The sequence below is a fragment of the Cebus imitator genome, unplaced genomic scaffold, assembly GCF_001604975.1.
Source record: "Cebus imitator isolate Cc_AM_T3 unplaced genomic scaffold, Cebus_imitator-1.0 Scaffold59, whole genome shotgun sequence".
NCBI lineage: Eukaryota > Metazoa > Chordata > Mammalia > Primates > Cebidae > Cebus > Cebus imitator.
Window position 1 is genome coordinate 7,351,736 of NW_016107374.1, and position 14,693 is coordinate 7,366,428.

The following is a 14,693-nucleotide window of genomic DNA, read 5'->3' on the forward strand; positions in this document are numbered from 1 at the left end:
GAGTGTCGCTCTGTCACCAGGCTGGAGTGCAGTGGTGCAATTTCGGCTCACTGCAGCCTCCACCTTCTGGGTTCAAGCAATTCTCTTGCCTCAGCCTCCTAAGGAGCTGGGACTATAGGCGCATGCCATCACATCTGGCTAATTTTTGTGTTTTTAGTGTAGACAGGGTTTTACCATGTTGGCCAGGCTGGTCTCAAACTCCTGACCTTAGGTGATCTACTTGACTCAGCCTTCCAAGTAGATTATAGGCTTGCACCACCATGCCTGGGTGAAATGATTCAATTTTTAACAGACTTTCATAATACTTGCCCTTTAGGGCTTAAGATCACCAGGGTATTAGTCCTACTCTAAATGACCTTATGTATTTGCACATTTGACCTTAATTTTCCTGAACCCCAGGTGTCTCTTCCTTTTAATGAGGTTGATCTGTGCCTTGCCTCCTTCCCAGGATTGCTTTGATGATCAAGTTTAGGTGAAATATACAAGAATTTTGTTGAATTCCCATGCATTAGCACTGTAAGGGCTCAATGATGATTATTACTACATTCTGATAGTGTTTCAATTAAAGCATGTTAACTGGTGGACTCACGTGTTTGTGACATTCTTAGTCACGTAAGTATTGGTTTCCTCCAGCATCTCCATCCTCTCCTGAGCACTTGCCTGCAACACCCTCGGAATCTCCAGCCCAGAGGTTTGAAGCTCGGATAGAAGATGGCAAACTGTACTATGATAAAAGATGGTATGTTATGGGAAAACCTGCACTAATAAGAGTCTCAAAAGAACCATTTGGAAAGAGGGCTGGGGCTACTGTGGTTATTTCAGAGCATGGCTGCTGCTAAACTTACATAGTACTAAAAGTAGAAACCATTAAAAAATGTATCAGCAGTCATTTAATCAATACTTCTGTTAGACCTTTGAAAGCAGTGTTTCCCCAAACCATGTTCTGCTCCCCTTTCTTCTCCATTCTGCTGTTTCTCTACTAGAATTTGCAGGCTGGTATCTTCTGTGATGCCCATGCCAACTGGGGCTGGGGTGTATGTCCCCCTCTGAGCCCTCTTAACTCTGCCCTTGTGTGCTAAAATTAATAGGTGCTCTTCAGATTAAAGGATTTTGTGGTCAAATCAGTTTGGGGATGATCCTGTTAATTAAGATAAATGGGTTTCTCCCTTGTAGCACCCTTTGGGTCCTGTGATATGGTAATGTACACTGAATTTCTAAGATGTTATTAGGTGTTTTTTTGATGCCACATACCCTTTTTGTATACATGATCCTGCTGCAGAAGTGGTCAAGGAAACTTGCTTGGGGTAACTGTATCCTAAAACATTTCTAGTTGTTTTTTTTTTGAGATGGAGTCTTGCTCTGTCACCCAGGCTGGAGTGTAGTGGCTTGATCTCTGCCCACTGCAACCTCCACCTCCCAGGTTCAAGCAATTCTTCTGCCTCACCCTCCTGAGTAGATGGGTATATAGGCACCCACCACCATGCCTGGCTGATTTTTGTATTTTTAGTAGGGATGGGGTTTTGCCATGTTGGTCAGACTGGTTTCAAACTCCTGACCTCACATGATCTGCCTGCCTTAGCCTCCTAAAGTGCTGGGATTAGAGGCGTGAGCCACCATGCCTGGCTAAATTCCTAGTTTAGATTGAAGACTATTTGAAATCTTCAGAGCAGCTAGCATTTTTCATTGGAAACGTAATGGCAAAACAATATGAAAGAACTTTAAAAGCTCATACTTTTATTTATTCAACAAACATTTTTTTCTGTTCTGTATGAGGCATTCTGGTAGGTATGAAATGGATACTGCCGTCATTTCTCAGGTCCTCTCATTCTGATATATTTCTATTCTTTGTTCATATGCAGGCAGGCATACTCTATTCATTTTAAGTCATAGGTCACATGGTTTGCCTTGCCTTCCCGTTTGGTTATATTGAGAATGTTTTTCTGGGTTACTGTAAGGTGTCTGCAATTATTTGTAATGGCTGTGTAATGATCCTTTGAGTTTTAATATCCAAAAGTTCCAAAATTTAGGGTAATGGGTTATTTTGAATTCTTAAAAAAAAAAAAAAAAAAAAAAAAAAAAAAAAAAAAAAAAAAAATATTAAAAAAAAAAAAAAAAAAAGCAAAAAAACCCAGCATTGAGTTGGTTACTTTGCATTAGTTACTTGATAATATTGTACTTGTCAAAAATGCTTAGGGGTCTACTCATGCCTGAAGTAAATCATTTCTACCTATGAGGTTGCATGAGTTAATTACCCAATAGATGCTGGAGGCTTGCTTTATCTCTAAGGCTGATCTTAATGACTTCTTCCCCTCTGATTTGGTTTTCTTTGGCATTCTTCAGGAAGGTCGCTTTGTGTTGTTTTATTACGTCTCAGAACACATCACCACTAGGTGGCAGGCTTTAACAGCTTACCACTGAGAATGGCAAAATTAGATGAAAAATGTTTCTAATAATGAAAACCAAATAACCTTTAAAGATCAAGCCCACACATAAGAAGCATCTTTGAAAATGATGAGATTTATCACTAACATTTTTACGGATCTGTGAGTCTTAAAGCCATGTGATATTTCCAACGATGTTCATTTTGTAACTGTGTTGCTTTGAATCTTCCTCTTTCTAAGCTTAATCCTCAGACTTTATGAGACGTGTCTTGAGGGTGAAATGCAGTAAAATGAAATTCTTGTTTTTTTTTTTTTTTTTTTTTTTAAAGAAAGGAAAGGATCCACAGTATCTGGTGTTTCCTAATGTAAACAGAATGGTCAGGTTTGATGTGTTAGAACTCCTAAGTATTTTGAAGGAATTTTCACCATCTTTCTTACATTAGCAGCAGAAATTTAGAAATGAATGTTACTGGACACATTGAACTTTTTCAGTGAATCTGAAATTGTTTATTCTCTTGTTAAATGTACTTTGAGAATGTTGCTTTCTTCTCTATTCCGTATATTTTTCAGTTTTGGCCGTGTCAGTCAGAGACAATAATGCAGTTGTTGAAGAGGGGCCCCTCTCTTTCTCAGTGACAGTTGAAAAGTGTTCCTGGGAATCCTGGCTAAGGCTTTCACTGCAGAGCCAGCCGCTCCCATTTCCCCAGGCTCATGTTTGGCTTTTGTATCAGTTCGGAGGTTTCGTTTTTCTTTCTTCAGCAGACGTGGCCTGTGGCTGAGAGGTCAGCTGCAGTTGCTTTATGTTCTTTCCAGGGGTGTGGAATGTTTTGGTGCAGCCGTATTTTTGGCAGAAGATGTCTTGCTGAGTTTTAAATGGCTTCAGCAAAACAAATGGGATTCAGACTTCCCATCTTAGTGTGAATACTTGCTAAGCTTCCTTTCATTTTGAAAGATAAGGATCTTCCCTTTGCCTTGGTCTTACACTGCATTTAAGGCATTTTATATCCTGCTATAATTTACCTCACATTTTGATTTGGACTAATGACCTCTCTCAAAAAATACTGTGAAAAAGCAGCTGATATTTGAAAATAAGGACTTCTTTTTTTCTCTCCTCATTTTAAATATGGGGCTGCTACCATGAATCAGAAATGAAGCCACCCACTTGCTCAAGTGGATTTCACCCTCCAGCCTTTGCTTGACACAAAAGACTAACTAAAACAGTGAATATTTACCAGGAGAGTTGGGACTCCTTGAGGTCCTGTAATTATAACGTGGACTCACTTTTTGGGGAAATAAAGTGTTAATACCAGGATTCTCAGTAGGATACAAAATTAAATTAATTTTCCTCCCTCCTTGCCTCACTTTTGTGCCCACCTTCTTAAGAAATTGCTTTTTCAAAATAGTACAGTAGTGGTAATTTCTGGTTTTGTTGGGTTTGATAGTGAGGCACAAAGCTTTAAGAACTTAATTGTAGAGAGTCCCAGGTCAGAATTTCCATTAGTAACAAAGTAATAAAGTCAGTCTAACATTTGGGGCTTATTCTTTGTTGCTATTTAAAGTATCTTTTGTCAGCAGCTGAGTTGCAGCTTGTAAAACAGGTTAATTGGCCAAAAAAAAAAAATAATACACATTGTTACTACCTTATTGATGTTGCTTCCTAGCACATTTTTTATCTAAATATATTTTTAAATTCTCCCTCCAGCTTTGATTTTTCAGTGACATTATCTCTCACTGCAGCCTCTGCCTCTTGGGTTCAAGCAATGCTGTGCCTCACCCTCCTGAGTAACTAGGATTACAGGCGCACACCACCATGCTGGGTAATTTTTGTATTTTTGTATTGTTAGTAGAGATAGGGTTTTACCTTGTTGGTCTGGGTGGGCTTGAACTCCTGACCTCAAGTGATCTACCTGCCTTGACCTCCCAAAATGCTGGGATTACAGGCATGAGCCTCTGTGCCCGGCTGTAACAAGTATATGTTTTATCGTAAACACAGGAAGATACACATGAAGATAGTGGACGTAGTATTTTCTTCTTCTTTTTTTTTTTTTTTAAAGATGGGGCTTCACCATATTGGCCAGGCTAGTTTTGAACTCCTGACCTCAGGTGATCCACCCACCTCAGCCTCCCAAATTGCTAGGATTACAGGCGTGAGCCACAGCACCTGGCTGGTCTTTTTTTTTTTTGATAGGAATTTTGCTCTTGTTTTCCAGGCTGGAGTGCAATGGCACAATCTCGACTCACTGCAACCTCCGCCTCCTGGATTCAAGTGATTCTCCTGCCTCAGCCTCCCAAGTAGAGGAGCTGGGAGTATAGGCATGTGTCACCATGCCAGGCTAATTTTGTCTATTTAGTAGAGACAGGGTTTCACCATGTTAGTCAGGCTGGTCTTGATCTCCTGACCTCAGGTGATCCACCCACCTCTGCCTCCCAAAGTGCTGGGATTACAGGTGTGAGCCACCACACCTGGCCTGTTTTTTCTTTACTTAGCAGTATATTGAGCATGTTTCCACACTCGTAATATTCTATACCACATCTGTGACCTTTCTTTATTAAAGTGTTTAGAAAGTTGTATCAGAATGACTTGAGGGTAGTTGCATTTTGTTTTGTGTCTTTATCTCTTTAATAACTTACAGTCTCTGTAGAATAACTGTGAGTATTCTGCCTCTGTATTTTTATTTTAACCATTACTCAAGACATTACTATTTACATAGGAGAGCCAGCTCAGATGTGGGAGAGAAACCAGGGGAAGTGTTAAGAGTGTTAGTATGAACTTAGCCTTTTCTCCTGCATGTGCAGTTCAGACCATGTGATAGTACATGTTTAGCATAATGAAGATCCCCAATCCAGTTTACCAACTAATATAGGGCCAGAAGCGACTTTAAAACTTGCATCTAAACCATTTTCGCTGTTGTAATTGAACTGAAAATTCTGTTTCTTTTTTGTTTAAGACAGGAGTCTTGCTGTCACTCAGGCTGGAGTGCAGTACTGTGATCTTGGCTCACTGCAGCCTCTGCCTCCCTGGGTCAAGCAGTAATCCTCCCTCATCCTCCCAAGTAGCTGGGATTACAGACGCCTGCCACCATGTTTGGCTAATTTTTGTATTTTTAGTAGAGATGGGGTTTCACCATGTTGGCTAGGCTGGTCTTGAACTCCTGACCACAGGTGATCCACCTGCCTTGGCCTCCCAAAGTCCTGGGATTACAGGTGTGAGTCACTACGCCTGGACTAAAATGCTATTTCTTTTAATAGTATTTTCTGAAAGTAAATTGACTTGGAAACGTGAGTTTTCAGTTCCTAAGTAGCAGGTTAAAGAGAAGTTAGACCCTAGACTGGAAAAAGTTCTTTACGTGGGAGTGAAGTACATCCTTTACGGTGATGTCTTGACAGTAGGTTATTTTGTTACAGCAGCAAAACAGAAGTAATAAGCTATCATGCTTTCCTGGGAGATGTATTTTGGTGAATTTACGTGAGATTATGGGTCTGGTTAGCCAGATCTTTGCAGCCAAAATGAACCAAAGGTTACGTTATTAACTGACCTGGAGCTGGCCCAGGCTAGGTCTGTTAGCCTCAGTTCTGCTGAGATTTCCAACTCTTATAATCCAGCAGGGGGCTTGTTCATCCTGTGGCAGCTGCTGTTGTCCCATTTGGGCTTTGGCCCCCCAGCAACTTCACTTTCATCCTTGGCCTTGTCCCTGAACTTGTAGAAATAAGAAGTGATCCTACACTGCAGGTCGAGAGCAGATGCAGGAATTGAAAGGGGAGTGTCTGTCTTACCTACTCTGTTCAAAGAAGCTCTCCCAACTGTCTGAGCCGTGTTAGATACCCTTTGGTATACGTCACAACACTTGGAACTTTGTCTGATTAGCATATACCAGGTGTGGTTATTATTAATTATTATTATTATTTTGGAGATGGAGTCTCCCTCTCACCTGAGCTAGAGTGCAATGGCACAATCTTGGCTTACTGCAGCCTCTGCCTCCTGGGTTCACGCAATTCTCCTGCCTCAGCCTCCCAAGTAGCTGGGATTACAGGTGCCCGCCACCACACCCAGTTAATTTTTTTGTATTTTTAGTTGAGATGGGGTTTCACTATGTTGGCCAGACTGGTCTTGAACTCCCACCCTTGTGATCCGCCTGCCTTGGACTCCCAAAGTGCTGGGATTATAGGCGTGAGCCACCTTGCTCAGCCTGTGGGATGATTTAATGTTCTTTATCCCCACTGGATTTGAAGCTTTGTGATAGCAGGGGCCTTGTGGCCTTTTTCACTCTCTGTCCTCAACCTCCAGCATAGTCAGTGGTACACAGTAAGTGCTTAATGAGTATTTTTGAATGAGTGACTAAAGGGTTAAAGTTAGTCTTCCTTCTTGTTGGTGACTTATTTGGACAAATAGAAAACAGGTAGCAGTTGCTCAAGCCTATTTATTTGTTTTGTCTGTCCAGCCTTCTTCAGTGTTCTGAGGTCGGGCCAGAAAGAGGGAACAGGGTTTTTATTTAAAAATTTTTAATTTACTTTTTGAACTGGGTCATATAGTCCAAATGAAAAGGAAAAATATGTAGTTTTTCAACCCTTTCTTCAGCCTCTTTTTTCCCCTCTTAGTGGGACCAAGGAATACAAGCCTTAGATCTAGAAGAAGATCAGGTGGTCCTCTAATCTGAGGATGGAAGCCTTTCAGTTAAGCCCTTGGAAATCCAGGCTATTCCTCAATATAAAATATTAAGACTTCTTTAATGATAATTTTTGTTCTGATGCTGTTTTCCTTTTGTTTGGTTTTTACTTCCTCTCTCTATCCCTCCCTTTATACAAATGTGTGTCTTGTTTTTGTCAGGTACCACAAGAGCCAGGCCATCTATCTGGAGTCAAAGGACAACCAGAAACTGAGCTGCGTGATCAGTTCTGTAGGAGCCAATGAGGTGGGAACCACACTCCCTCATCTTTAAGAAAGCAAAGTGTGCACTGTGAAGTGTCAATATGAAAACCTGAAGTGAAAGTGCCACCAAGGAAGTACAGTGGAGTCAGTCATGTCTTCTATGTAGGGCAGATTCTAAAGTCAGGCAGAAATTGCACAGCGTCAGAATCATCCTTGAAAAGCCCTTACATTTGCTTGACTGCAATATATGCAGATTTATCTATTCCATGGGGTATTTGTGAACTTAGTTGCATAGCCACTGATTTGGGAACCACGGAGCTAGATTCCAGGAAAGAACAAAAAGCAAGTGTGTGTGGTGTCTATACGTTCAGCTACTGCTGCTTTTTAAGGTAACCATCTACTGAGAATGAAGCTTGCCTGTGGAGCATATTCCCTCTTGGTTTTGTTTCTCTAGAACTTTCACACGTACCAATAGATTGGTTTCTTGCTGTGAGGATTGAATGAGGCACCTGGCACAGGGTCTAGCACCCAGTAAGTGCTCTCTAAATGAGTGCTGGCCTGAACTGACCCACTCGCCACTTGCCTGCTGTCTCTTCCAGCTGAGGTGTCCTGTTGTGCCTCTGAACAAGTCGCCAGGCTCATGCCCTTGGTTTTGGTCTCCTTGAGACACTCCTGTAGGATGAGGTCTGGTTTAAAAGTCAGCTCAGAGGGTTATACCTGAGGATGATGTGACTGCCCTGTGAGTTCTCCAAGTGGTCCTTCATTAGGAGTATGTCAGCAATGTGTACTTAATGTTGTTAGTTAAAAAAAAAGTTTAAAACTTTAATAGCTGGATTGGCTTGATGTTTTATCAGTCCTCAAATGTCTGCAAAGAAATTGATATTTATGTGTCTACCCTCTGTAACTTATTCGTGCCATTGCACAGTAAATCTAATGAAACTGGATTATGAAATAACTTAAACCTCTTCTATTCTTCCAGCTTCCTGAATTGAAAATGCCCTGAAGTGTGACTAGTTTGCAGAATGATTGTTTACTTAGAAGTTAGGGAGAGCCTTCTAGATAAATGAATGCCGTTCTTCTCTGGGCTGAGGATCTGTGTGAGTCCCCTCAAGCCAAGTCAGGACCAGAACAGGGAATCGAATAGACCTGTTCCTTAGCTAAGAGGTGTCACAATTTCATGATAAGCATTTGCACCTGGCTGTCTGGGTTTTTCCACAAAGCACATGGCCTTCTAGTACCTGACCCTAACTTCAGAACCAGTGCATTAGTCTCCTCTGTGATACCTCAAGATTTTTCAGAAAAATAGAAATGCAGGTTCATTTTTATTTCTCTCTCTCTGCTGACTATTGTCACTTCTTGACATAATAGTGTTAGTGAGATCTAACAAAGAAACAGTGACACTGAAACATGTCTCCTGGAGGGGAAAAGCCTCAGTGCATTGAAGACGTGCAACTCTAGCAATGGGGAAATGAGAATTTCTTGGAAATGTTCCAGCTCATTTTTCAGATCAAATCCTAGGTGACACTAGAGCTACTTGGCTTTAGCACAGCTTGACTCCGAGCAGGTTTGGTGGGTGGCTCTGAGTGTGTTGATGACTCCCTGACTTAGCCTTTCTTGGAATCAGTTTTCAGTTTAAAATGATTCTGCAAGGTCCTCTGGAGGCTTAGCTTCATGTGAGGTCTTTAACTTTTTAAATTTTTAAGCCAGTGTATTTGACTTTTAAGTCTCTCTACTGCTGAATAATCACATTAAAGAAATTGAGATGAAACTGAGAATGAGCTTTTTTAAAACCTGAAAATTGAGTCCAGGAAGGAGGAGATACGTCTGTAAACTCGTATATATGGGTGAGGTGTAGACCTTTCAGAAAACTCTGCTTTTGGCTCCATTTAATTGCATGTTACAGAAAAAGAGGCAAGAAGAAGCCAGAGACTGCTTTAGTAGAGAAGAGCCAGGGGCTTTGATATCAGGCGCCAGAATTCACATCGTGATAAGTGACTCAGCCTTGCTGAGCTTTGGTTTCCTCTTCTTTAAAATGGGGCCAATAATAGTACTTATTTCATAGGATTGTCTTGCAGTTGAAAAAGCTCAGCTTGATGAGCATGGTGTCTGGCACAGTCAGAGCCCAGTGACCCTGACTCAGGGGGTCAGGTGACTGGCAGCAGCTCCCATTTCACCTATGGCTTTAGGATGCCCCTTATCTAGTGCATTTGTCAGCCCTGGCAATCCCCTGTGCAAGAGCTCATTCTCAATTCTACAGAAGAATGCATCTGCCCTGTAAAATGCACTCTAATCTGATACCATCTGAGGTAGAGGGGTATGGTGAGGAGGGAAGGACTCTCAGAGGTGCTTCAGCCTTCTCATGATCCTGATTGGGCCTTAGCTCATTAGTGGGCATTTTTCTATTGTTGGTATTTGTCCCCCCCTTTTTCTGCACCACCATTAGCCTTCATTGCTAGGAAATCAAAGGATTGAAAGGTTCTATAATATGGAAGTCCCTTGGGGCGAGAAAAATACTTCCAAATTTGATTGAAAGTTTGTGTTTATGAATAGATGTCTCTTGAGTGTTGATAACACTGTAATCAAACCAAATTTAAAAGCATCTTTAAGATCAAGGCAGAAATGGAACCCAAGATTGCTGTGTTTTCCATTTTTGTAATCACGGGTGTGAGAGAGATGGCTGATAAATGAGTTCAAGGCCGATGCTGGCTCCCAGCAGCAATGCCTTAGATGGCCGGAGGCCAGGGGTGCTTGTGAAGCCCTCGCAAGTTGAGACAGTTTATTCCAGCAAGAGGCTGCTGGTTTTCTGCCTGCATCTAACTTGTGCAGATATTTTGATGGTGCAGAGATTTGCTCTTCTATATTTCTTGACTTCTCATCTCTCTCCCATTTGTCTCCGCTGCAGATCTGGGTGAGGAAGACAAGTGACAGCACCAAGATGAGGATCTACCTGGGCCAGCTTCAGCGGGGGCTCTTCGTGATCCGCCGGCGCTCGGCTGCTTGACTCTACAGTGCTCTCCTCTTGACCCTTTTTCTGGAGCGGTTTTAATTTTTGTTTTGTTTTGTTTTCTTCTTAATAGAAAAACATTAACTTACTGGGAATAGCTACTTGGCCTTGGAAATGGAGAGCACTGTCCGTGGATTCCTTAAGGCACTTTTGTGGCCGGCCACTTCCATCTTTGTGTCAGTCTTTTCTGCCTCAACTTCTTCCAGACGTCAGTCACCTTGAGAGTGTTTTACTTTCAGGAGTATTGGGGGTTTGATTTACTTTTCTTTTATTTCTTTATTTTTTGCTTACACTTGTTTTTTGAAAACCTCCTTTGCGTCTGAAGGGACAGCCATTTTGATTAATTATCTTTAGGTCTCTCTACCGTAGAGAAGAACAGGAAGGGATACACTCTCCAGTGCATTTCATGTTTTGAATCTGATTAGTGGGTCACGTAGCTACTTTCCTTGTCGAGCCCAATTCACTATTTCACCAGAAGCTTGGGGCAGGGGTCCTAGCAGAAGAAGATTAATTCTCCTGGCTCTCAGCCTTCTTGGAGAAATAAAGGCTTTGTGTAACATCTGGCGCATGCCATCCATTCCACTGGCCGAACGGTGGGAAAGCTTGCTTGGGAGACTATGTGCACTGAAGTAAATGGGGTTGGGGAGGGAACGTTTCATATTTATAATGTGCTGAAGGTACCATATTTTAAATGTTATTTAATGCAGGCGATTAACTCAAACATTTGTTCTAGCTTAAGCTGGAATAAGAAGCGGTCATTTCAGAAGTTTTCATTTGTAATTCCTTCTTCTCCCTTGTTCTCAAGTAGGTAGTAGTTGTATGTGCCATGGGCTGATTATCTGGGTGATCTTACGGGTGGGAGGTGAGATGGATAGTGCAGTCATCAGTGATCTGTAGACCTTCATGTACGACTGAAGTTTTGCTCCTGTGGCTGTTGCTATCATTACACATTGGCCGTTCCAAATCTGCGGAGAACTTTGTTGTCAGGCCCTGAGCACTCACAGCTTCCCAGGGGATTTGGCCCAGCTTGAAGACAAAGCTCTGCCTTGGCTGCCTCTGAACTGACACCCTCCCTAATGAGTCCTGATAAAACAGCCTTTCCTGCATCCTCCCCTTGTTCCCGTGATGGGAGAAATGATTCATTGGGTGATGGGTGTTGGGGTTTTCTATACTCATGTTGCCATCTTGAGATGTTTAAAAAATTTGGGGTTAGAGCAGCTGTTAGCATCTCTATGGGCAATCAGTAGAACTTACACATTCTAGGAAATCTTTCTTTGTAAGTAATTCTCTTGGTCTCAAGTGATTCTCTTCATGTCTCTTGATGTACATACCCCAAAGCAGGTTGAGGGGCTGTGATGACAATTAAATCACCTTCTCTGAAGTTCTGGCTCCACAGAGACCAAACCTTACTGATTCAGAGTAAAGACTTGTACAGGTAGATTTTTGTTTTAACTTACAATCCATTTTTTCTTCTCACTTTTTTTCCTGGTGTTGGACTCTTATTCAGAAAACAGGATAAATGACGCTGTTATCAAAAGTTGCCTGGGCGTTCTGTTTCTTCTCTGCCCTCCAGCCCCCACTGCCATGACGTTTACCACAGTGCACCAAGGCCACGGTGAACACAGGCCTCACCTGTACTTGTTTGCTGGCCTTGGCTGTGAGGCAGGACGTCCTTTGCTTGAACTGTTGCACATGCAGGGTGTGTGTCACGTCGCATATCATGCAGCTGTTGGTTTTCATCTAGTGCCCTGTGATGGAAATCAGATATAGTTCATGTATTTTGTCATTGAAGGTGGGTATTTTCAGTGGTCCTCTTTTTTGTCCTCCTAAACAGTATACCAAAGTTTGTTTTTATTGTTGAGGATTGTGTTGATAACCACTGGGGTTCTGCACTGAAGCAGCAACAAGTCGCCTCTTTTCCTGGCCTTCTCTGGTGGGACCTCTGTGCTTTTGTGAAGCAACTATTTACTTGAAGACCAGGGTATGGGCACTTTTGCCTTCTCTCTTCTCTGACTTTTGAGGGCATTGAGGCCATTCTTAATCGTGGTCTCGACTCCACCACTGCCCTCTCCTTGGTGTCCTCACAGCCCTTAGTTGGGCCTAGTGAAAATGGAGGCAGGTGTGAAGTCCACTTATGACGCATCATAATAAATTACATTTCTAATCCCAGAGGACTTAATCTTTCATTATGTCACCCCAGAGGTGGAAAATCAGTGGTTGAACTGTTCTGACAGGCCTCAGGTGACAGGAACAGAAGCAGCCTTCCTGTTAGTTGGGGGTACTTCTGTGGTGGGCAGAAGCCTGACTCAAAGGGGAGACAGACTTCGAGGCTCCTAGATGAGGCGGCGGCTAGCTTCTAGCCTGGGTGGCCATTCTTACTCCAGAAGGCCTTTGTCTCTCACTAGACCCCAAGGCACCGAATGAATTGCCAAGTTTAAACTGTTTCCTGCAAGTGATTACTTTGAACAGGGTTGGTCCAGACCCTTCTGATCAAGAAGCTGTGCATGTGTGACGTGAGAGGCATCTGCCTCGAGTCTGTGTACAGTGATTGCTGTGAGTGTGTCTCAGTATTCATTTTTACCTCTGCTTGGGGGTTTCGTGTGTTTCCCCTTCCCCCATGCCCTGCCCACCCCCATTTCCCTGAGCCAGTGTCCTCTTGAACAATTTCCAGATGGATTTCTGTAGCTGTACCAAAGCCAGGGTGTTTTCATTCATGCAGATACCAATATTTGTAGATGTCTAACTTAACTTTTCTTTTTGAACTTCTAATTGGGGTCAGTGTAAGATCGATTTCAGAGGCTGATCTGCAAATCAAGCTTACGTGTATTTGTGTATGAGACCCTGTGTTCAGGACTGGGTGGCTTTTCTAAGAAATATGGGGTTTAGAGTGGGGTTGACTGTATTTTTTAACCAAATTCTGGAGAGAAGTTTCTATTTTTTACAGTTTTTTGGTTTTGGCTTCCTTCTAACATTTTCCTTTAGCCTTGAATTTTTACTAAATAATTTTCTCCTGATTAAAACTTTTTTTCTCATCTGGGAATTTGAAATCTCGGTGCTTACTATGACACCAATTTTTCCAAAGAGTTGAAATCACTTTAATGCCGGAACATGGTAAATTTGCAGCCATTTCAAGCAGCTGGTGGTCTTTTTTATAATATCATTAACGGGTACCATTAAATATTCTGAGAGGTGAATGTAAAATATAAAAGGTATAGGGTTTTTTTTTTTTTTTAATAAACTTTCAAAAAGAAAACCAGCATGAAGTCTGTATTGTATCCATTGACTTGATAAATGATAGAAATTTATTTTAGTTTTTTGATCCATTGCTTATGGGGAAAGGAAGTTAGAGCAGAGGAAGGGATATTCTAGACGTTTAATTCTCAGTGAAGAGCAAGATACAGAATGATGTCAGAAAGGCTAATACTCAGTTTTGTAAAGAGTGAGCTAGGGGTGTTGACCCTTAAATGTTGTGCACTCTTTCTTGTTGCAGATAAAAGTAATTAAAAATCGAGTAAATAAAATGGATCTTGGGTGGAAAAAACAACCTTGAAATAAACTTGTGATTGAGGATACTGTTCATTTGGCATTAAGGAGGATATTGTTCCTGCCTCTTGAGATCAGTGCCTACCAATCTTAATGGTGGTATTTGTACTGCTCCTGGGGTCAGCTGACAAGCCTTTGTGCTGCCCCAGGTGACTAACCTGGCGGACCTGTGACCCAGTTGTGGCATCCCTTTGGGAAAGACTGCTTCATGCTTTAAATGATGAGGAGGGGTGGTTCCTGTTTTTAAAATGTTTGAATTATAACATTCAGACAGAAAAGTGCACTAGTTTTGATTGTAGAAGTTGTTGAAATCTCTCGACATGAATTCATCCATGTAACTGTTACAGCATTCAGATCAACAAATAACATTCCCAGAACCCACAAGCCCCATAGACTTTCAGCTACTCCTCCCGACTAGCTTTCTCTGTTTTAAGTACCCTAACCTTCAAGCTCTCAAGCTGCTTCTAGAGAAGAGCCAGGCGCCTGGTGTAGGCTAGGGATTGACTGGGAATGCTAAGAGCTGGCAGCAAAGGATATGACTATGGGGAGGGGAAAAACAGATTCAGGTCAAACTGCTCACCCTCCCTGTTCCCAAGACAAATGGGGCTTGCCCTTGATATCACAGAACCTACCTTTTCCTGAGTACTTTATGCCAGGCACTTTTACTAATCTTCACAATCTGTGAAAGCACTAACTGCCAAATTTAAGGCTGGCTCAATCTAAGCCTTAGTTCTAGAAAGCCAGAGCTAAGCACTGTGCCTCATACATAAATACTCTGTAAATGTTAGCAAATGGTACTAGGATATGATGTGCAAAGGCAAACTGGTGACTAATGGTCTGGGTGCTGGGCCCTTCCCTGTGTTACCTCATTTAAGCCTCAATAAATTACGAGTACACT

At 42.0% G+C, this 14,693-nt stretch overlaps 1 protein-coding gene across 1 annotated transcript in view; it reads left to right on the forward strand.

Annotated features, from left to right (window-relative positions):
- SUDS3 (SDS3 homolog, SIN3A corepressor complex component) overlaps window positions 1-13,828 on the forward strand; it is a 41,037-nt gene extending 27,209 nt beyond the window's left edge. The window contains exons 10-12 of the mRNA XM_017529561.2: window positions 634-739; window positions 7,207-7,291; window positions 10,151-13,828. Of these exons, the coding sequence (XP_017385050.1) occupies window positions 634-739; window positions 7,207-7,291; window positions 10,151-10,249 (290 nt within the window). The 3' untranslated portion in view covers window positions 10,250-13,828. The remainder of the gene's footprint in view (window positions 1-633; window positions 740-7,206; window positions 7,292-10,150) is intronic.
- Window positions 13,829-14,693: the final 865 nt, after the last annotated feature.